The sequence below is a fragment of the Panthera tigris genome, chromosome D1 (assembly GCF_018350195.1).
Source record: "Panthera tigris isolate Pti1 chromosome D1, P.tigris_Pti1_mat1.1, whole genome shotgun sequence".
Classification (NCBI taxonomy): Eukaryota; Metazoa; Chordata; class Mammalia; order Carnivora; family Felidae; genus Panthera; species Panthera tigris.
Genome location: NC_056669.1, coordinates 101,708,262 through 101,729,021, shown reverse-complemented (window position 1 = coordinate 101,729,021; position 20,760 = coordinate 101,708,262). Strand labels below are relative to the sequence as shown.

General features: G+C 53.6%; 2 protein-coding genes across 3 annotated transcripts; one reads left to right on the top strand and one right to left on the bottom strand.

Annotated features, from left to right (window-relative positions):
- Positions 1–77: 77 nt before the first annotated feature.
- On the bottom strand, positions 78–10,180 carry SMTNL1 (smoothelin like 1). The gene is made up of 8 exons (XM_042959313.1): positions 10,157–10,180; positions 7,371–8,048; positions 6,982–7,114; positions 6,837–6,891; positions 5,284–5,442; positions 5,006–5,120; positions 4,728–4,879; positions 78–313 (listed from the first exon to the last, which is right to left on the bottom strand). Exons 1-8 carry the CDS (start codon positions 10,178–10,180, stop codon positions 169–171), a joined length of 1,461 nt encoding a protein of 486 aa, XP_042815247.1. The 3' UTR covers positions 78–168.
- A 5,920-nt stretch (positions 10,181–16,100) lies between these two features.
- On the top strand, positions 16,101–18,448 carry TIMM10 (translocase of inner mitochondrial membrane 10). Of its 2 annotated transcripts, none has more exons than XM_007092620.3 (3): positions 16,101–16,157; positions 16,658–16,773; positions 17,994–18,448. In XM_007092620.3, the coding sequence occupies exons 2-3, from the start codon at positions 16,703–16,705 to the stop codon at positions 18,193–18,195; spliced, it is 273 nt and encodes a 90-aa protein (XP_007092682.1). In that variant the 5' UTR covers positions 16,101–16,157; positions 16,658–16,702; the 3' UTR covers positions 18,196–18,448. The 2 variants fall into 2 exon arrangements, with proteins under 2 accessions (XP_007092682.1, XP_015397756.1); XM_015542270.2 differs by having other exon boundaries at positions 16,132–16,222.
- The last annotated feature ends 2,312 nt before the right edge of the window (positions 18,449–20,760 follow it).

The window sequence follows — 20,760 nt, the reverse complement described above, 5'->3', positions numbered from 1 at the left end:
GTGTAGGGTGCACCGAAGGGCCAGACAGGATTCTACAAAAGTACCTTTAATGCGTTTAAGACTGATGCCACCTGCCCTCGCTCGAGCCCCAGCTCCGGCGGCCTCGGGGGGCCGTGGCCGGTCAGCCGGGCGTCCCGCCCCCCTCCGCCTGCAGCGCCGGTCAGCTCCTCATTTCTTCTTGGTCTTCACCAGTCCCTTCTGCACCAGGCTGCGGTACAGCTCCTGGATGTAGGTGTAGACGCACTTGGAGTCGGGCACCGCCAGCCGCACCATGTCGTCCACCTCCAGCAGCTGGGCACAGTCAGCCAGTTTCCTGAGGGGCAGGGGTGGGGGGTGGTGAGGAGCAGAGCCAAAGCCGAAGGGTGTGGGGGGCAGGGGGAAAGGGGGGCAGCCCAGCAAGGATGAAACCCACAGAACTGTGTGTGTGTTGGAGCGGGGAGGTCGTCTCGGCCGGCCGTCCTATTGTACAGACGAGATCACTGAGGCCCTCGCGGTCCACACTCAAACGCAGCTTGGCCTGATTCCAAAGCCCCTGTTTTCAGTGCACCGTGCATGCTCGTGTGGGAGGACCCCTGGTTTCCAGTTCTGCATGCTCGTGTGGGAGGACCTCTGGTTTCCAGTTCTGCCTTAACCTGCCCCTTCCACGTGCTGGCACACCTGTCGTCTGGGCGGCCAGGCCCCTCGGTAAGAGTTTAGAGCATGGAACCCCAGTCCTAGCCAGAGCGCGGCTCGCATCATCTGCACCATCGCAGTCTCCATATTCATGCAGTCTCTACGTGTTTCCTGAGGACCTACTATGTGCCGGGCACTCGCGTGGGGAATTCAGCACCGTGCAAAACCCAGACTCCCTCACTCGTGTCGCTGACAGTCTTGTGGCAGAAGACAGGCAGTAATCAAACATGCCACAGACAGCGCGTCAGATGGTGAGAGGTGCTACAGAGAAATAAGGCAGGGAAGGGAGATAGAGTATATCCCTATGTTAGGGGGTGTTTTTTTTAATAGGGTGCTCAGGGAAGGCTTCTTAGAGTAAATCATGTGCGTGTCTGAGAGAAGAGGATTCCAGGCAGCGGAAACAGCATGTGCAAAGGCCCTGAGGCAGGAGTGCTTCGAGTGTTTGAGGGACTGCGTGGAGTTTAGCAGCAAGTCCTCTTTTTCTAACTTCCCGGCTGCTCTTCAGGGCCATGTGCTGCTGGCTTTGCTGAAGCCGATAATCGGAGCAAACCACTGTTGGGGCCTTGGTACCACATGCCATGTACTTTATCGGGGCTTCCCCGGGAGTGGTCTCATGTACTCCCCGCCTCCATCCTCAATCAGCAGAAGAGGAGCTGGAGACTCAGAGCATTTGGGGGATTTCCTCAAGGTCACAGTGACACAGCTGGAATTCAACCCTAAGCCTGTCCCTGGCACCCTTGCTGTGCAGCTGGGTCTCGGCGGTCCCAGCCTGCCAACCTGCCATGGGTGCCGACCGTAGGCGAATCTGGGGGCCCGGCAGAAATCCTCTCTCGGGGCTCACGACGGCTGGGCTGAAACCCAAGCTGGACTGGCCTGAGAGTCAGGAGGGAGGCACAGACTGGAAGATTTCCTGGAATGGGCTATGCTCCCTGCCGCCCAATGCGGTCGTGTCAGCTCTGGGGTGTGGGTCAGGGTGCTGGTCCCCTACACGGGAGAAGCTTCATTCCCGCAGGGCCTGGGGGGTGGGGCCGGGCTCCTCGGGCAGCACAGGTGATGGAGCCCTCTGGGGGCCGGGGCACTGCTGTTCCCCCTCATCCCAGGATTCCGTGGTGATCAGGTGAGTTCTCGAACGGGGCAGTGGGAGGCGATGGCTGTGGCAGGGGCCCCCTTACTTTGCACGCCTCATCACACCAAACCCAAAGAAAAGCGAAGTCAGCCGCCAAGAGTCACAGCGCTGAGAAGGAGGGGGCAGGATTCGAGCTCGGCAGGTCGACCTCTGCATCCTCCAGCCCCACGCATCCCCACCAACATCCTTCCCTTTTTGCTCCTGTCCGATGCTTCTTGGCAGCTCGGCATCATCACCTGATAGTTCAGTTTGCCTGCCTGCAGCTCTGGCTTGGAACCATGGCCCGGCAGCAGCAGGAGGAGGACAATGACCTGTGTCCTGCAGGCCGGGGACACGTGGTTCCTGATGTTCACTCAGAGTTCTCAGTCTCGACTGGGGGGGTTCACTCCCATGTCACGGCCCTGCCACTGCCCTCCTGTGTGAACTAGGATGTCGAGTGACCCCACTACTGCTACCCACACCGTAAGACTGCTGACAGGATAGAATGAGAGGGGACCCAAGGAAAGCGCTCAGCAGGACACCCAGCACCTGACCACCCTCAAGTCATGGGGCTTCTCGTCATCATGACAGGTGCTTCTGAGCCCAGAGCAGGACGGGGTGCTCCTGACCTCCTCGGCTTCCCACCCCAGGGCACTCACTCCATCCCTTGGCAGGAAAACGTGAACCTGAAAGGGATCTTCTGGAATATCAAGGCTGATGGTTTTCCAATTGCATCCTTGGTGCCCGAGGTCCCCATACATATGCCTCAGGGAGCATCCTGGGAAGGGTGTTGGGTGCTGAGCTGGTGTGCTCCAGGAGCCCTCCCGACCTAGAAAGGTCCCCCCTTGAATGACGACATTGATAGACCATGAAATCGAAGACATAAGCAAGCTGATAGAGAGTGGAAAATGGTGAGGTTAATGGATTAGAAGTCCCCATGGGGCAAAAAATGTCTTGCAGTGATGGTGTTAAACCAAGTGAGTTAGAAGGGCAAGGGGTGGGGACAGGTAGAGAGCGGAATGTCTGAGAGCAAGATTTTGCACGTGGTATAGTTATTGGCAGAAACTCATAACCATGAGCAGGTGGCTGAGGAGAAGAGGGATGAGCTCAAATAACCAAGAAGCCAGAGGGTTCTAATGATTCATGTTAACGGGTCACGTGGTCTAATGTCATCCAGGCTGTGGACAACTATCGTTTGGGTTAGGACATGTTTTGGGCCTTCTGTGCCCATTTGATTACATACGCGTTACAGCCATGAACGTCAAGCTCTATGAATGAGATTGTGTTTGAAGCAATATCTAAATTTCATAAGGAAAGTGTTATTTAGTTAAAGGAAAGTTTAAAAAATAAAAAGTCCCCATTTAATCCGTTTTATATGTTGGGCATTCACTTAATATTTTGTGTGAGGAACCTGCTGGAAAAGAAAGACCCCATTTGAAAAGCACAGCTCAGGGGCGCCCAGATGGCTCAGTTGTTTAAGTGTCCAACTCTTGATCTCGGCTCTGGCCATGAACTCACGGCTCATGAGATAGAGCCCCATGTAGGGCTCTGTGCTGACAGTGCAGAGCCTGCTTGGGATTCTCTCTCTCCCTCTCTCTCTGCCCCTCCCCTGCTTGCGTTCTTTCTCTCTCTCTCAAAATAAATAGGGGCGCCTGGATGGTTCAGTCGGTTAAGCGTCCGACTTCGGCTCAGGTCACGATCTCACGGTTCGTGGGGTTCGAGCCCTGTGTCGGGCTCTGTGCTGACAGCTCAGAGCCTGGAGCCTGTTTCAGATTCTGTGTCTCCCTCTCTCTGACCCTCCCCTGTTCACACTCTGTCTCTGTCTCAAAAATAAATAAATGTTAAAAAAATAAAAATAAACAAATAAATAAACTTTAAAAATATGTTGAAAGAAAGAAAAGAAAGAAAGAAAGAAAGAAAGAAAGAAAGAAAAAGAAAGAAAGAGAAAGAAAGAAAGAAAGAAAAAGAAAGAAAGAAAGAAAGAAAGAAAGAAAGAAAGAAAGAAAGAAAGAAAGAGAAAGAAAGAAAGAAAGAAAAAAGTACGGTTCGGCCTCACTCTTCCCGTTTTGCCCACAGGGGACACACAGGCCCAGAGTTGGGAACGTTGCTGCCTTAGGCCCAGAGTTGGGAACGTTGCTGCCGGCAGGTTGGTGGCCAGGTCTGGACTCGATGAGAGGGCTCAGCGTTCCAGACCAAGGTGTTTGCTAATGTCCCTTGTGACCTATTTCCTGTCCCAGGGCTTTGGGGGTGCCCTCGTGTCTACTCCAGGGCCTCAGAGTTGCCCTCACTGGCGACATCCTCTGCAGAGTCTATTGCCACCAGGTGGCTCAGAATCATAATCATCATAAAAAGTGTGATGTCATTCATCAGAATAGAGGAACGACAGCTAAGATTTTTTTTCGAAGGGTTTGCCGTGGTTGAGGCATGGTTATACTTTACTTATTTACCCAGTTCTCACCGTAATCCTGCAACGGAGGAAATGCTGTGCCCATTTTAAAGATCAGAATGTGAAGGCTCAGAGAGGTACAGGAGCCTGTCCAAGGTCACACAGCTAACAAATGGCAGAGTCAGACTGTGGCCCCAAATCTCAGCCACCAGCCTGTCGAAAACAGCAGGCCGGCTTCTCCTCTCTTTCTTACCCTGCCTGCATTTTCTTTCGGGCACCTACCCCCGCCCCTGGCATTACATTTCACACGGGGTGTGTGTTTATGATCCGTCCCTCCCTTTAGGATGTAGGCCCTGGCAAACAGGGATTTTGCCGAGTTCATCTACTGCTACGCCCTGAAACAGTTCCCGGCCGTCACAAAGTGTCTGCTGGGTTCACGAGCGTATGGCCACGGCCTCCCTCTGACCACCCCACTCCCCAACCCGGGTGAATGCAGCACACGCCTCAGCGGCTCCCGGGCTCCCCCCACCCCCTCCGGTACTGCCACGTGTGGCCGCGGCTTACTCAGCGGTAGAGAAGGCCAGGGTGAGGTTGTGTCGGCGCTGTGAGGGCTCCAGGGCAGCGTAGTCGAAGGCATCGGGGAAGAACTTGTGGATGAGGGCGCAGAAGGCCATGCCACTGCTCCAGCTGGAGGAGAAGTTCTGGATGTCCACGTGCTGCAGGGGAGGGAGCCCAGAGCAGGCCTTGGTGAGCCTGGACGTTGCCTTGGGGCTCGGCCCCGCTCAGACCTGCCGCCCCAGGGAAGGGTCCCCTGCCCCACATCGCCCCTGCTCCGTGCCCACCTCGTAGTTTCTGGTCATGGCCCGGCACCACTCCAAGAGCATGTTCTTGACACTGCCAATGGCTGCCCCCGCTGCCTTTGTGTTTCGAAACAGGGCCGTGGGGCCCGAGGCTGCCCTGCAGGGAAGGGGTGGGATGGAGAAGGCCAGGCCAAAGACGTGAGACCCCACAGGAGGTCCCATCAGGGAGGAGCCCCGGACCCAGACATCAGTGCCCCCACCTCGGCCGGGCCTCCCCTCCGCAGTTCCCCGGGGAAAGCCCAGCGCAGCCCGCACCCTACCCTCCGAACTTGTCCACGATGGCTTTGCGGTTCTGTGCACGGGGCCCCCGGGGCCGGGCAGGGGCCGACACCCTGCGCTCCGGTGCCTTCTCTTTCTTCTTCTCCTGTGAGGGAGGGGGCTCCGTGGGAGTCTGGGGTGCATCGCTGGGTGAAGACTCACTGTGGGGAAGGTTCAGAGAAGTGTGAGAGGGGCTGGGAGCCGCCACTATAGGGTACAGGGCGGGGGGCAGGGGGCTGGCCAGGGTGGGAGCTCCCTGCACCCACAAGAGGCCTAGGAAGCTTAGGTCCCCACTCCCTGAACACATTTTCTCTGTGCCCAGCACTGGGAGGTGGGTCAAGACGGGATGATGAAGTTCGGTGCAACTTTGGGAGCATGTGGTCTGGTGAGATACGTGGGCGGAACTAAGATAAGTGTGACGTCTGACGGGAGTTTGAATCCTGGCTTTGCCTCTTATTTGATCTTGGGACTATCCTGTCACTTCTCTGAGTCTCAGCATCCTCATCTGTAAACTGGGGACGAGAAGAACTACCTAAGGGGGCTCTACGGCTTGAGAGCGAGGGGGAGTGGAGAACACCCAGCTCTGCCTGTCACGTAACTGTCCCGAGTGCTCAGAGAACACTGACCCATTACCTTTCCCTACAAAAGCGACGCGGAGGTGAATTTCAGGTCAAAATAAAGGAAGCTTCTTCTAATGGGTTAAGTTACGCGATGGCAAGAAAGCTCTCACTTTATCCAGCACCTGCTGTGTGCCAGGCACTGTGCTAAGGGCTTTATACATTTTATTTTTATTTTTTGAAGTTTATTTATTTATTTTGAGAGAGATGGAGACAGGGCCAGAGGGGGAGCGCAGAGCCTGACACGGGGCTCGAATTCACGAAACTGCGAGGCCATGACCTGAGCCGAAACCACAAGTCGGTGCCCCACCAACTGAGCCACCCAGGCGCCCCTATACATTTTCTTTTCAAGTAATCTCTCAGCCCAGCGTGGGGCTCGAGCTCATGACCCCGAGATCAAGAGTTGTATGCTCTACCGACCGAGCCAGCTGGGCGCCCCAAGCGCTCTGTACATTTTATGTGACTTAAGCCCCACAGTAATCCTCCGAGGTAGGCACGGTCACGGTGCCCACTTGGCAGAGGAGGAGAAAAGTGACAAAACCAAGGTCACACAGTTGGTAAGTGGCAGAGTCATGGTCTGAACTCAGGCTTTCTGCTCATGCTCTGTGGGTCGTGCTGACGTTAGGGAATGTGCCGAGCCACTCGACGAGGAGCCCCGTGGACGAGGAGCCCCGTGAAGATCTGTCAAGGACGCCGAGGACGAGGAGGCTTTAGCAGGGGAGTGGGAGCGAGTGGACGAGGCACGCTCCCCCCCTCCTTTGCTCCCATTCTCCGGCTCCTTTGGTTTTGTGGGCTCTGCCCTGGGACAGGGGACCGAAAGCCAGGAATCCTAGAGCATCTCAAGTTCAGGCACCAAGGAGACCCAGGCTCGGGGGTAGACTTTGAAAGGAGCGTGTGGTAGAGGGAGTTGGAGCTGGGGCCCCAGACCTTGACATTACCTGGCCGAAGGACTGGTCTCTCCCGAAGCTGCTGTGGTGTCTGGACCCAACCCACCTGGAGGAAGGGAAAGGGAGGGAGAGAAGCTGGAGCTCCCCTGTCATGTTGTCTGCGCCCCCCTCAGGGGAGCTCCTTGGACTCGCTCACCTGGGCTGAGGCCACTGTCCTCCTCCTTGGGGCTCTCGAGCCACTCCTCGGGGGAGCTGGGAATCACTCCTGCTCCTTCCTCCGACTCTCTCTCCACACCCTGGTCCTGCTCTTCCTGGGGACCACCTGACTCCTGGAACAAACACGATCTGTGCGGGCTCATGGGCACACAAGCGCCTGCCCAAGGCTTCGTGAGGACTGCAGAAAGATCTAGAAGGCAGCCTGGGGCCACGGGGCTACGTCCCCCACCCCAGGCTCTCAATGTCAGTGGGAAGACTGGACTTTCTCAAAGGAACAACGGGGGGCGGGGCGGGGGCTTGCTTCCTGGGCTGCCGGGGACTCCAGAACACCGTGGGGGCCTCCTGCCTCCCCTCCTTTGCCTGACTCACCGCCTCCTTCACGTCAGCCTCCTGAGGCTCAGCCTCGGCCTCCTCCTCTTCCACGGCAGCCTTCGTCTCCAAGTCCGACCCGGCCTCTGGGGCACCCGCTTTCCCTTGAGCTTCCGCTGCAGGCCCCTCCGGCTTGTCGCTCTCCTCCTGAGAGGCCGCTGTGGCCCCCTCCTTCCCATCAGCCTCCTCGGCCCCAGTCTCGGCCTCCCGCTCCCCAGTGGCCTGCTTGGGCTCAGCCTTGGCCTCCTCACTCACGCGGGCTTCCTCCCTAGATTCAGGCTCGGCCTGCTTCTCGTCAGCCTGCTGCTTCTTGGAGGCCGGCGTGGTCTCCTGCCCTTCCTTGGCCTCCTTGGGGTCAAGCTGGGTCTCTTCCTTCCCATCAGCGGTCTCCTGAGGAGCCGCCGTGATCTCTTCCTTCCCGCCGCCCTCCTTGTGAAGTTCTGCCTCCCCTTTGGCTTCCACCTTGACCTCATCCCACCCGTTTGCTTCCCCTTGAAATTCAGCTGACGTGCTGGCCTCGGCCAGTGCTCTTTCCGGAGGCCCCTCTTTGAGGATCTTCTCCGCTGTGGCTTTGGCCTCCTTTTCTGCAGAGGCTCCATCTCCCTGCGTCACCGGGGCCTCTGCGGCTGGGGAGACAGTGGTCCCGTCCTTGGAGGGCTCCCCTTGCTTGTGCTCCATCTCTGGAAAGTGGAGACAAGCAGACCTGGTCGTGCCCCATTGCCGTGTGAGGTGAAGGCCCCACGCGCAGAAAGCGCTGGCCCCAGAGTCTGGAGGCCTGCTGTTTAGTCCCGGGTCCCCCAATGCCTGGGCTTGTGACTTGAGCAAGACATGATGTTTTCTCGCTGTGATAAAGTGAAGGGGTACAGCGCTGTACCCCAAAGGGGTACAGGGCCACGGTGACTTGACATTGGATGGCGCCCCCCTAACAGCCCTCTGCGGGCTGTGGCTTGGGCTCTAGAGAACATTAGATCCTATGATTCCTCTTCAATGAGTTTGCCTCTTTCTGAAGAAGCCAACGAGATGGTTACAATGTGTACAATGTGGTGCGGGTGTCGGGGAACACCTGTGGGACAGAGGCTACTCTCCCGTTTTAATGGAGCCCAAAGCAGGCGGGAGTATATAGATAGAATGTGATAGGGCTGTTCTGTTTCCACTGTACTTATGTTTACAGTTCCTTTCTCTTCCTGGCCGGTGATATTGAGTGTCCATTTCCACTAGGGAGATAAGGTTTCTTTTAAAAATACATTTATTGAATTTAAAAATAAGTTAATTCAAAGGAAGGCATTCAGGAAAGGATACAGGTGGTACAGATGTGGCTTAATTCTGGGGGTGGTGTAAAAATGCCAGAAATCTGGGAAAACCTGGGCCAGCTGGTGTCTGGGTCTCTTCCAGCTGCCCCAGCTTTGGCACAGTCCACCTGTGGTTCTCAGAAAAGCCGGGCCTGGACACGGAAGAGTTTGTTTTGGTGAAGAATAGAAACGTACTCTCCCTAACCTCTGCCAGAGACATCTGAGCCTCCGACTGCCAGGGACGAGTCGGGGGAGAGGGACATTATGATACCTCAACGTGAGGTTCCCTATCCAAGTACTGTACCTACTGTAGGATGTACAAAAACAGGTGGGGGGGGGCAGGGCCACCTCCTTCATCCCCCTACCCTTCTTGGGTGTCTGTTTACAAAGAAAACAATCCTCAAATAGTCTTCAGGGCATGACTCAGACGGTAAGAGAAGTAGGCGCTCCTGTCACTGGCTAAAAATACCTCCTGCCCTCTGCGACGCCACATTCTGGGCGACGGTACCCAGGGCACCCGGGCAGTTGGGACAGGGGCAGGAAGACAGGCAGACTGGTGACAAGGCTCTGTTCCTGCCACCCACTCGGGTCTTACTGCCTCCAGTCCGGATCCCTGGGGTCCCTGGATTCGGTGCCCCCACCATTTCTGAGGAAGCCGGCTAGAATTTACAAAGATGCTCGCACCCCTCCCGCTAGAGCCCCTTCATGGTTGAGCGGCTCCAGCAATGGATTAACTGGAAACCAGCAGGATGGAATGCACATCAGCAGGGAGCCAGGAGGCCGAGAGCTGGCTTGACCCCCCATCTCCTGGTCGCTCCCTCTGAGACCTGAACAGACCCTTTCCTTCTCAAGTGCTCAGTTTTCACTGACAAACATAGGATTCATCTAGATCAGGTTTTCCAAACTGTTCTGTGGAAAACGAGGGCCTCCTGAGACATTAATAGGGGCTGGGATTGGGGGGATGTAGTCTCTGGCTGAGGTTATTCCAGAAACGGCCTACTCTTTACCCTTTTAGAGAGACACAACTTCTTTAGCACGTAAGTGGATTCTAGATACCCCATAGTAAGGGAAATCTTAACTTTGGCGCGCCTGGGTGACTCAGTCTGTTACGCATCCGATTTTCTTTTCTTTCTTTTTTTTTTTTAAGTAGGCTTCACGCCCAAGGTGGGCCTTGAACTCACAACTCTGAGATCAAGGGTCACGTGCTCTACCGACTGAGCCAGCCGGGTAAGTGCCCAGAAGGGAGCACTCGGCACACATCAGCTCGTAATGTCCTGACCCAGCCACGAGGGCATTTAGTTGGTGAGACAAGGCAGAGAGAATGGAAGGCCAGTAAGATGTCCACAAGCCCCTTTTACACCTCGAAGCACGGTGGTGCTTGGCGGAGACATAGAGGAGGGATGCAGCCATCTTTCCCTTTGTCTACATGCCTCACACTGTGGGGGAGGCGGGGGTGGGGAAGGACGGGCAGGTGCACACACACACACACACACACACCCCTCCGCCGTCCTGCGTGTTCATCACCTCAGCTTTCCGCCCCGCAGGCTCGTCATAAATAGATAAGGAGTGAAGAGACTCAGGAGGTGAGAAGCCAGGATAGCACCATCCCACCCCAACACTAACAATTCTACAGGAGGTTGACAGCTTACGGTGTGGTGCCCTGTTCCACCTCACTCATTCCTCGCTCTCGCCCTTGGAAGTAGGCGTTATGGGCCCCATTTTACAGATTGGGCACTTGAGGCTCGCGGAGTTGGAGTCCCTTGAGTAAAGTCACAGGACAATTGAATGGTTCAGCCATATCTAGAATCTAGGTCTCCTGACAACCAGCCTGGCGCTGCCGCCCACAGGGATGCGGCTCCCACCAGCTCCCCAGCCAGGGGCCCAGAGTGAGGGCCACCCCGCTGGCAGGCGAGGGCGGTTGGCTGTGGCTGACGAGTGCAGCTCTCTCTCTACCATGCATGGCAGGCGCTGTCCTCCCTCCCTTCCTCCCTCTTCTCTTCCCTTCCTCCTTCCTCCCCAGGAAGCCTACTTTTGTATCCCTTTCCCTTTCTGGGTTTCTCTCGGCTGACTGGGAGAAAAAGAACCCAGGAGCTGGAGTCCCAAGCTGCAAATGCTATAGACGACGCTTTATGGTTCTGTTCATGAGACCCCGAACCCCTGCCTCCCACCCTGTCTTCTGGTGGTCCTGAGGCTGCCACCATCCCCCACGCCAGCCAGTGACCCTCCCTTGGAGAAACCAGTCTCAACTGCTTAGAGAGTCTGCCTCCCACCCCAGCTGGCCTGGACTCCCAAGACCCTCTCTGCCCCTGTCCCGTCCTCCCTGTGAATGGCCACCTGTGGGCTGATCTCTAGTTTGCCCAACACCTTAGGGCTGGGTCCCTGACCTCTGGCATCTAAAGAGAGCTGACAAAGAGGTGGAGAGGGTTAGCGAAGAGCCTGGATTTCTCCGACTCTGGGGCTCTGCGTAGAGGCTCCAGGCCTTGGGAGGTGGGAGAGGGGTTGGGCAGCTGGAGGGGGCCACTTAGAAACGGCTGGGGCTTCTCCTACCTGCGTGGCCTCTGCCTGGGGGCTTGGAGCTGTCTCCTTCCTCCAGCTGAGCGGCCTCACTCCCCGGCTGCCTTTAGCCCCAGCCAGTGGCCTCCAGCCCCCAGCTCCTGGGTCTGCCCGCCTCCCCCTCCTCCTCCCCCCTCTCACCCCACCCCTACCTCAAGAGCCTTGGGTCCAAGGAGAGCATTGTTTACTGCCCTGTTGGTACAACACTTTCCCTTGGCCTAGGAGGCTCAGATTTCCCGTGAAGATTTGACAGGTGGCACCTTTCAATCACAGCGCGTCTTTCCTGCCCTGACCCCGGGGGCATCCATCCTGTGGCCACCTTTCTTCCCACTGTACTTGCCTGGCCCTGGTCACCCCGCAGACCATCCGCAGGCCCATGTGGAATATGGTCACCAGCCCTCTGGCCTCGCTGGCCCATCCACAGCCCAGGCTGGGACTCCCCTGTTCCCTCTGCCCCCACACCCCTACCCCATGTTCCTTTAAATAGTCTTTTACTCTTCTACAGACGGCAACAGCTGCTGAGGGGTGGGCTGCAAGGGGCCTAACGGGACAGCTGCCCACAGTGGGGGTGTCTCAGGGGCTCACACTGCACAGAGGGATGTGGGAGTGGGGGGGAGGGGCGAACAGGTGAGGAGGGATGGCCCAAGCTGACGGATCGCTGGGCTTAGAGTCTAGAAAATACAGGACTGAATTCTGTTTTAAGCTGAAGGGACGGGTACATAGGAGGCTCTGAACACATTTTTGTACTGAGTTGGGATTTTTGCTCAGAAGAACAGATCGTGCCTTCTCTAATGTGTCCTGTGATGTAAGAGAGGTATACTCTGGGAGAATGTGTGCAGGGCACGCCCCTGTCGCTGCTGAAGCCTGGGATCCCCGCCACTACCTCCCCCAGCCCCTTCCACTCTGGCCTCTTTTCTGTCCCTCAAATAAGTTCATTCCTTTCCACACTCACGGCTGTCACCTTTTGGCTTCTGCCCTTCGCGAGACTGTTCATCCTTCTCAGGCTGCTCTCACCTCAAATTCTGTTCCCTCAGAGACCCTCCATGGCTTCAGTTCCTCTCCATCACTTCAGCCTGTTTTATTTTCTTCATAATATTTACTGGAATCCAAAACTGGGTTATTTATTTCCTTATTACCTGACTCTCACTGGACTGTAGGCTCCATGAAGGCAGGGACTTTATCTCCCATGCTCATGACTGTGTGCCCAGGGTCTAGCAAACTGCCTGGTTCGTATGAGGTGCTCAATAAACATATATTGAATAAATAAATAGGTTAGTAGAAAGTCATGGGAGGGGGAGGGGGCAATCCCGTGGGGCTTAGAGGCCACTGTAAGGATGTTGGCTTCTGCTCTGTGATTGGGAGCCAGTGGACCCTTTCAGGTGGCGAAGGACATGATCTAACTTTAGTTGTTGACAAGATGACTCTGGTTGCTGTTTTGAGAATAGACGGAGTCGGGGGGGGGGCGGGGGGGCATGAACGGAGATGGGGAAAGCAGTCAGGACATTACTGCAGTAACCCAGGTGCAAGATGGTGGTGGCTTGGACAGGATGGTCAGCGCTGAAGTTGAGGGGAAGTGATGAGGAATGGTGACAGAGGATAACAGCGATCAAGACTGTGCCCACTTTGTCTCCAAGCTCATAGAATGGCCATTCTGTTCAAGCCATTGACGGTCTAACTCTCTCGTCTCCTGCTCATCTCAAAGGAGTCCACCTGGGCTGTCTTTGTATTCTGTACACCTCTCATGAGTGGTCAGGGCCCATGTAAGATTCCGGGTGACAAGCCAGCATCCCTTCCTTTGGGGTTGAGGTCTCAACCAAGAGGACAATACTGTTCCACGGTGAGTCACAAATACACAAGTCCCTTCTGGGAGGCTGTGGGGCTCAGAAGGGGTGGAACACGGTAGAGCGAGAGGCCAGAGGTTCAGCGTGGTGCTGACAGAGGTCAGCAACTATAGATGATGTGTCTGGATTCCAAAGATGGTGTATCTGGATTCTGGAAGGTTAGGGCTGTGTAAACTATTTGTTTACGTTTATTTATTTTGAGAGGGGAGCATGCGTTGGGGAGGGGGGCGGCAGAGAGAGAGGGAGACACAAAATCCCAAGCAGGCTCCACAATGTCAGCATAGAGCCTGATGTGGGGCTTGAACTCACAAAACATGAGATCATGATTTGAGCTGAAATCGAGAGTCAGATGCTTAACCAACAGAGCTACCCAGGTGCCCCAATAACACGGAGGGAGTACTCAAGGTTAAATCTTACATAACCATCTGCAATATCAAAGCCAGGAAATGGACACTGGAACAATGGTTTGTATAGTTTTATGACATCTTATATGCTTAGATTTGTATAAACACCTCCACAGTCAGGATGCATAGCCATTCCATCAACACAAAGCTCTCCCTGTGCTACCCCTTTATAGGCACCCCACACACACACACACCAACTCTACCCTGTAACCATTTATCTCTTTGTCTCTATAATTTTGTCACTTTAAGAATATTATTTAAATGGAATCATACAGTATGTAACCTTTTGTAACACATAATAAAAATCCCATCAAGGAAGCAGATAACTCTTGTAAGAACCCATTCCTTTTCCCATGCACTTTCTTAATATTCCATAATATGTTGGCTATAATATCAAAAGCAAAAACCAGCACAACGTGTGTCCACTAAAATATGTGTGCAATATTCACGGAAGCATTGTCATAATAGCCCCAAACTGGAAACAACCCCAAAGTCTATCAACAGGTGAATGGATAGATGAATTGTAGCTTATTCATACAAGCACTAGACAGCATTAAAAAAAAGAATAAAAGATAGACACAACATTGAGCTAAAGAAGCCGGGCACAAACCAGAAAATAATGTATAACTCCATTCACATGAAGTTCAAGAGTGGGCAACAGAAGTCAGAATAGGGCATCCGGGCGGCTCAGTTGGTTAAGTGTCCGACTCTTGGTTTCAGCTCGGGTCACACTGTCACGATTTGTGGGATTGTGCCCCATGTCTGTCTATGCTGACAGTGTGAAGCCTGCTTGGGATTCCCTCTCTCACTCTCTCTCTCTCTGCCCCTCCCCCCCTCTCTCTGTCCCTCAAAACAAATAAATAAAACATTAAAAAAAAGAAGTCGGAATAGTGGTTAACTTTGGGAGAGGGGTTATTGACTGGGAAGGAACATAAGATACTTTTTTTTTTTTTTAAGAGAGAGTAAAAGCAATAGCTAGAGAGAGAGAGAGAACACATTTGGGAGAGGGGCAGAGGGAGAGAGAGAAAGAATCCCAGGCAGGTACCATGCCCAGCCCAGAGCCCCACATGGGGCTCTTTCATGACCATAAGATCATGACCTGAGCTGAAATTAAAAGTGGAATGCTTAATTGACTGAGCCACCCAGGTGCCCCCATAAGATAACTTTTGAAGGTGTTGGAAATATACTGTATTTTGATTTGAGTGGTGGTCTTAAGAATGACTATGTATGAGGTGCCTGAGTGGCTCAGTGGGTTGAGCAGCCGGCACTTGGTCTCGCCTCAGGTCACGATCTCACAGTTTGAGTTTGTGCCTGGCGCTGGGCTCTGTACTGACTCATAAAGCTTCCTTGGGATTCTCTCTCTCTCCCTCTCTCTGCCCCTGCCCTGCTCACATGCTCTCTCTCTCTCTCAAAATAAATAAATTTTTAAAAAGTTAAAAAATCAAGTTTGTTTCATATATTTGTCATTTTACTGTATAAATGTTATACCTTAGTTTTATTAAAAAAATTTTTTTTAAGTAAGAGCTACACCCAACATGGAGCTCGAATTCACCACGGGGTGGAGATGTAAGGAGTTGCATGCTCTACTAACTGAACCAGCCCGGGGCCCTACGTTAATTTTAAAGTATGGGGGCACAGGGTTTGAGAAAGATGAGTCCTTACAGCAGAAAGGAGGGCCAGTGTTTAAAAATCTTGACTCTCCCAGGGAACTAGGGAAGCAAACAGTGACCAATCATATAGTGTCTAGCCCATCTTCTCCAACGGGCAGTGTATGCTTGCACCATTCATTTGCATCTTCTAAATTTCGTTTACTGGGAAATCCCTTGAAAAATCAAAGGATTAGGGTGGGTTTTTGTTGTGCCGGGGTGCAGATCGAGGAACACATGGAACCTGGAAAGATGAGTTCACAAGTACCTTCCTCCTCCCTCGCTCAAATACACTAGGTTAGCTCTGGTGGCAGCCAAAATTGCTCCTATTCACCTCTTCATGGCCCAGGGCGTCTAACAGAAGTTGCATAAAACAGACCGTACACATGTCTCATCTTTCTGTGAGCAGGAACCGCGCCTCGCTTCTCTGTGCAATCCCAGAGAAATCTTAGGACCTACATGCAGCGGTATTCCCACAGTGTCTTGGAGCGTTGGTTCTCAACTTTGGCTGCACAAAGAGAGCACTGGAGGATTTGAAACATTTACCGATGCCTACAGCCTATTCCCAGGAGTTCTGATTTGATTGGTATGAAGTGAGGCATGGGCTTCGGGGTCTTTTAAAGCGTTCCAGGTGACCTTAATGTGCAGCACAAACAGAACTGCTTTTGGGGGGCGGCTTTCCTTCCCCGCGCCTACTTTGCTGCCGTGGCGTCAACTCTCCGGGGGGTGCGGGCGAGGCTCACCGGGCTCGGCCCCGCGACCCTTCCTCCGGAACAGTTAAATTCAGACCTCCCCGCGATCACCCAAGGGACTTGACAGCCAGGCTGCAGGCGCTCTGCACTCCGCCCAAGCCTCTATGGTGTTTTGGTGTCCTCTCTAGCATTTGCAAGGCGTCTTCGCCTCCAGCCGCGGCCGGCGGCTCCCTCTCTATGGTAGCGGATTTCCCAGCGCACCTCATTGGTACTTCATTCCGGAAGCGGGTCCGACCAAAGAGGCGGGAGTTCCCTCCCGGAAGTGACCCACGTGCTTCCGCCTTAGCCTACCTGGTTTTACGGTGAGTTCCTGGTATCTGCCCTGAGTTGGGGTCACTGCGGGCGTTGAGACTGGCTCCAGGCCGTGGTAAGTGAACTCTCGACTCAAGGTGACCCTGATAATGGCGCCGCCATTTCAGAGGTGCAGCCTCTGGACCGGGACCTGGGTGCCCTCGCTCCGCGTGTGATCGAATTCCCAGCGCCCTAGAGGTTCAGGCCCGCGGTTTAGTGTTTCTTTCCGGGCTCCCCATCTTCTCCTGGATAGAAGTGGCCACGAGGGACTGAGCGTCAGGGCTCCCGGGCTCGATTTCTAGGCCCTCCATTGATGCGCTGTGTGACCTTGGGCTAGGCAGTGTTCCTTTTCTGGGCCTCAGTTTCCCCGTCTGTGAGATGGGGTGGTTAAACTCACTGAGGTCAGTGGCTCCTGCCCGCCCGGTGTCCTATGATTCCTCCACATCCCCCATCCCCTGGGATGGGAAACTGAACGGGAGGGGTTGATGCTGACGGTGATGCCTGCTCCCAGGTCGAGGAGGCCAGAAGGAGATCCCTTCCACGGTGCAGGGCTGAGATGGATCCGCTCAGGGCCCAGCAGCTGGCTGCAGAGCTGGAGGTGGAGATGATGGCTGATATGTACAACAGGTAAGAGCCAACCGCGCGTTACCTTGTCTTCGAGAATGAGCCTAGGTCACCCTTTCTCAGAGTACCTTTCTGAGGGTACCCACCCCCACCTGCGAACCTCATGGTGGAGGGCTAATGCAAAGGCAGTATGGGGTCACTAGAATGAGTTGGACATTTAGATCGGGATGCTGATGGCGAGGAAGGAGCTGAGCAGGAAGGGCAGTTAAAGCTCTGATTAGGTTCCAGGAGCAGTTGAGCATCTGCCTTTTGACAAACAGTACGTAGCCCACTTAGCAGTGGACGCTTCTTAAACTTGTACTCCACCTCAGGCACCTGCTGAGCATTTTACACACCTTAATCTTTTAAAAAAATCTTCAAAATGACCCACTGGGCTAACTTTAGTTGTCCCATTGTACAGTGAAGACATGGAGGCTTCTGGAGGTTCAAGAACTTTCTCGGGGTTCACAGTTGGTGAATAGCAATGTCAGGACCAGTACATCAGTCTGACTCCAGACTAGTGGCCACAGCCATATGGCAAATTTGGGAACAAATTGACTCCATCAATCACCGCTCTTATGGCCTTGGGCAAATCACTTGGATTGTTGGACTGGTGTTTCTCCCGTAAAATGGAGATAATAACAGTACCTACCTCCTGGAGACATTGTTAATGTTAAACGAAGAAATGTATGACAAGCTCTAAGTATCGAGCCCAAGACGTAGAAGGCAATCCACACGTGTTTGCTGTTTTTATCGGCTTAAGCTTCCTGGTATTTTCTCTTGGTGGTTTATCTGGGAAGCTGTATGTTAGAATACTTTTCAAATGTTTTAAATAATTTTAAAATGTAGGCTGTGAGGTCAGGGTCCATGGGTTCATAGCCAAGCTTTATGGGATCCTGAGGCTCTCCATGCCTTAATTTCCTTATCTGTAAAATGGGGATAGTGATAGCGCCTCTACCTCAGAGGATTATTGTGGGGACTGCATAACAGTCTGTGTCAAGCACTTAGCATGATGCCTGGAACCTAGCCAGTGCTCAACTAACGGTTCCTATATAATCAGTCATAAACGTGGGCTCAGATGACGTGAGGACTGTCAAGGACATTCCGAGATGGTTGAGATGCAAACTGAGGATTTAGACCGCCTTCTTGGGAGGTGAAATCAGTGTAACGGGGCAGGAATGATGGAGAGTTCCTGGTATGCCTCAGGATGCTGCCAACCTGACCTTGCCCTTGCTTCTCCCCAGAATGACCAGTGCCTGCCACCGGAAGTGCGTGCCTCCCCACTACAAGGAAGCAGAACTGTCCAAGGGCGAGTCTGTGTGCCTGGACCGCTGTGTCTCCAAGTACCTGGACATCCATGAGCGGATGGGCAAAAAGTTGACAGAGTTGTCTATGCAGGATGAAGAGGTGATAAAGAGGGTGCAGCAGAGCTCTGGGCCCGTGTGAGGCCCCAGCCGGTATACATCCCGAGGTGCGCCCTGTCTCTTCCCACTTGTCTAACAAAAGTGCCCCCATTGGGTGTCATCTGTGAAGACGGCCAGGCCTAGGCTCCTTGTGGAGAGGCTCCAGGAGCCCAGAGTATGATAGAGCTGTCTCCCGGTTGAAGAAGGGGTGTTTGTCCCCCTGGGATGTGACTGTGCATGTACGTGTATGTGTGTGTATATATACATATATATTAAAACGGATTTGTCGACACTTACCATATGCAGAGCAGTGTGGCCGGCACTTGGGGTAGAGGCAGCAGACACAGGCTCTACCAGCAGAGGGGGTCCAGCGTGGTGTTTGAAAGCACAGACTGGTCCGAAGGTTTAGGTTCCTGCCACAGGTCGGCCACTTGCCCTGTGACCCTGAACTTGTCCCTTCCCTGTGCTGTAGCTTCCTCATCTGTCAAATGGGGACAGTCGTAGGGCTGTTGGGAAGATTAAATGATGTACCATGTGCACAGCTTTTAGAATAATGACTAGGGCACAGGCAGTGCCCAGTAAGTATTAACCATATACATGTGTTGAAATAACAGCTTAAAATTTAAGTGGAGTCAGGCAGGCATTTTTCCAGATTCAAGGAAATACTTAGAGGAGCGAGTGAACAGGAGATGGGATTTGAGAAGGAAGCAGCCAACCCCTTGGTTCCAAATGGCAATATCGAAACATGTGAAGGTCCCAAACTCGGGTGTGATGTGAGTGATCAGGGAGGGGACTGAGTGAAACCCACTGCCATTCGCTGCTCACCTGAATCAGAAACTGCACTCCTCACTCTTCACATGATGTCCGAGGTAGCTCTTTCCACCATCTTTCTGTGCCGCCATAATGGTGCACGTGAATGTCCTGGCCGATACCCTCGAGAGCATTAACAACGCTGAAAGAGGCAGGCGCCAGGTTCTTACTAGGTCATGCTCCAGGGTCATCGTCCGGTTCCTCATTGTGATGAAGCATAGTCACGTTGGCAAAGTTGAAATCGTTGATGATCACAGAGCTGGAAAATTGCTTGTGAGCCTCGCGGGCAGGTTAAACACGTGTGGAGTGATCTGAGATACAACTCAGAGATCCAGAAAAGTGGCAGAATAACCTGCTCCTGTCCCACCAGTTTGGTGTCGTTGCACTGACCGTCTCAGCTGGCGTCATGGGGACCATGAAGAAGCAAGACAAAAACACACAGAAGGGAAAATCCTGGGATTCTCTTCCTAGGGATGGAATATGTGCATGCAAATAAAATGTCTCGATGGTAACAAAACATCTGACCTAATCCACTCACCTGGGCTAAGGGGTCCTATAGGGGAGTGGGGGCCCAGAGAGGTGGTTGCTGGCCGGAGGTCTCATGAGAGGAGCGATCACATCGAAGCCAGGACTGACTGCTACACTTTGCCGCCTCACTAAGGACACCAGTGCCTCGACTTCCTGTCCTTCTTGTCCTGAGTGCCTCAGAGAGCTGCAGCTTGCAGAACGTGTGGGTCACTCCAGGTGGGGTTTTGGTTGACACCAGTGCCACCGGAAGGAGTGCCTTCATGGTAGAAGGTGGGTACCTGGGATGGAACCTCACCGGATCTCTAGGCATCGAGCAAAGGAAGCGATAGAAGCAGTGAGTTTGGGGCTTAAAAGTGCAGGCCGTCTGGGGTGAAATTTTCTGGCTGCGTGTACCTGCTGTGTGCCTCAATTATTCCCTCCATAAAATGCTAATGGTACCTACCTCACTGAGTGTTATGAAAATGAATCATGTTAATAACTAAAACACTTAGGAAAGTGTCTGCCTCTGTCACATTAAGGACTCGACGTTAGCTTTTTTGTTTGTCTGTTGCGGATAGACCCCGGGAAAACCTCAAAACCATGTCCCTTGACCTTAGTGGCGAACGGAAGGTGAAGGCTTCTCCCTAGGTACTGAAGTGCAAGCTTGGGCCAACAGGTGGCGCTGTCTGCCCGCAGGATCAGCACGGCCGTGGACAATTCCACAAATGCCTATTCTTAACCTCTTCTGTGCTCGCGTTGTGCTAGGGAGAGGGGAGCCGGGAGAAAGATCTTGTGCTTGCCCTCAGGTTTAGCAAGGAACATCGCAAATTCCGATAGTGCATAGCGGGAACATCACAAAGAGGTGGTAGGAGTGGAGAGAAGAGGTTCCAGCTGGAGGGAATGGTACTTACAAAGGCTTTGCAGTGGCAGAAAGTGTGGAGCGTTCCAGAGACCGCTTCAGCAGGCCTGCGACGCTGAGTGTGAAGGGAGGTAGTGGTGAGAGATGAGACGGGGGTGCTGGGCAGGCACAGCACTGTAAGAGCCTGAGAAGCTGTGTTAAGGACTTTGGATTTTCTCCTACTAAGGGCATCAGCAAACTGTTGAAAGATGTAAACCCTGGCAGTGAAAGTGATGGATTGGCATTTCAGAGGCTCTCTCCAGCTGCCAGCTGGGTGGGAAGTGGAAGATGATGGTAGATAATGGATTAAGGGGAGAGGTGCCAGGGAGCCAGTAAGGATAGCTTGTGAGTGGCAGTGGTGTATTAATAAGTCTACTCTTTCAGTTAATCATT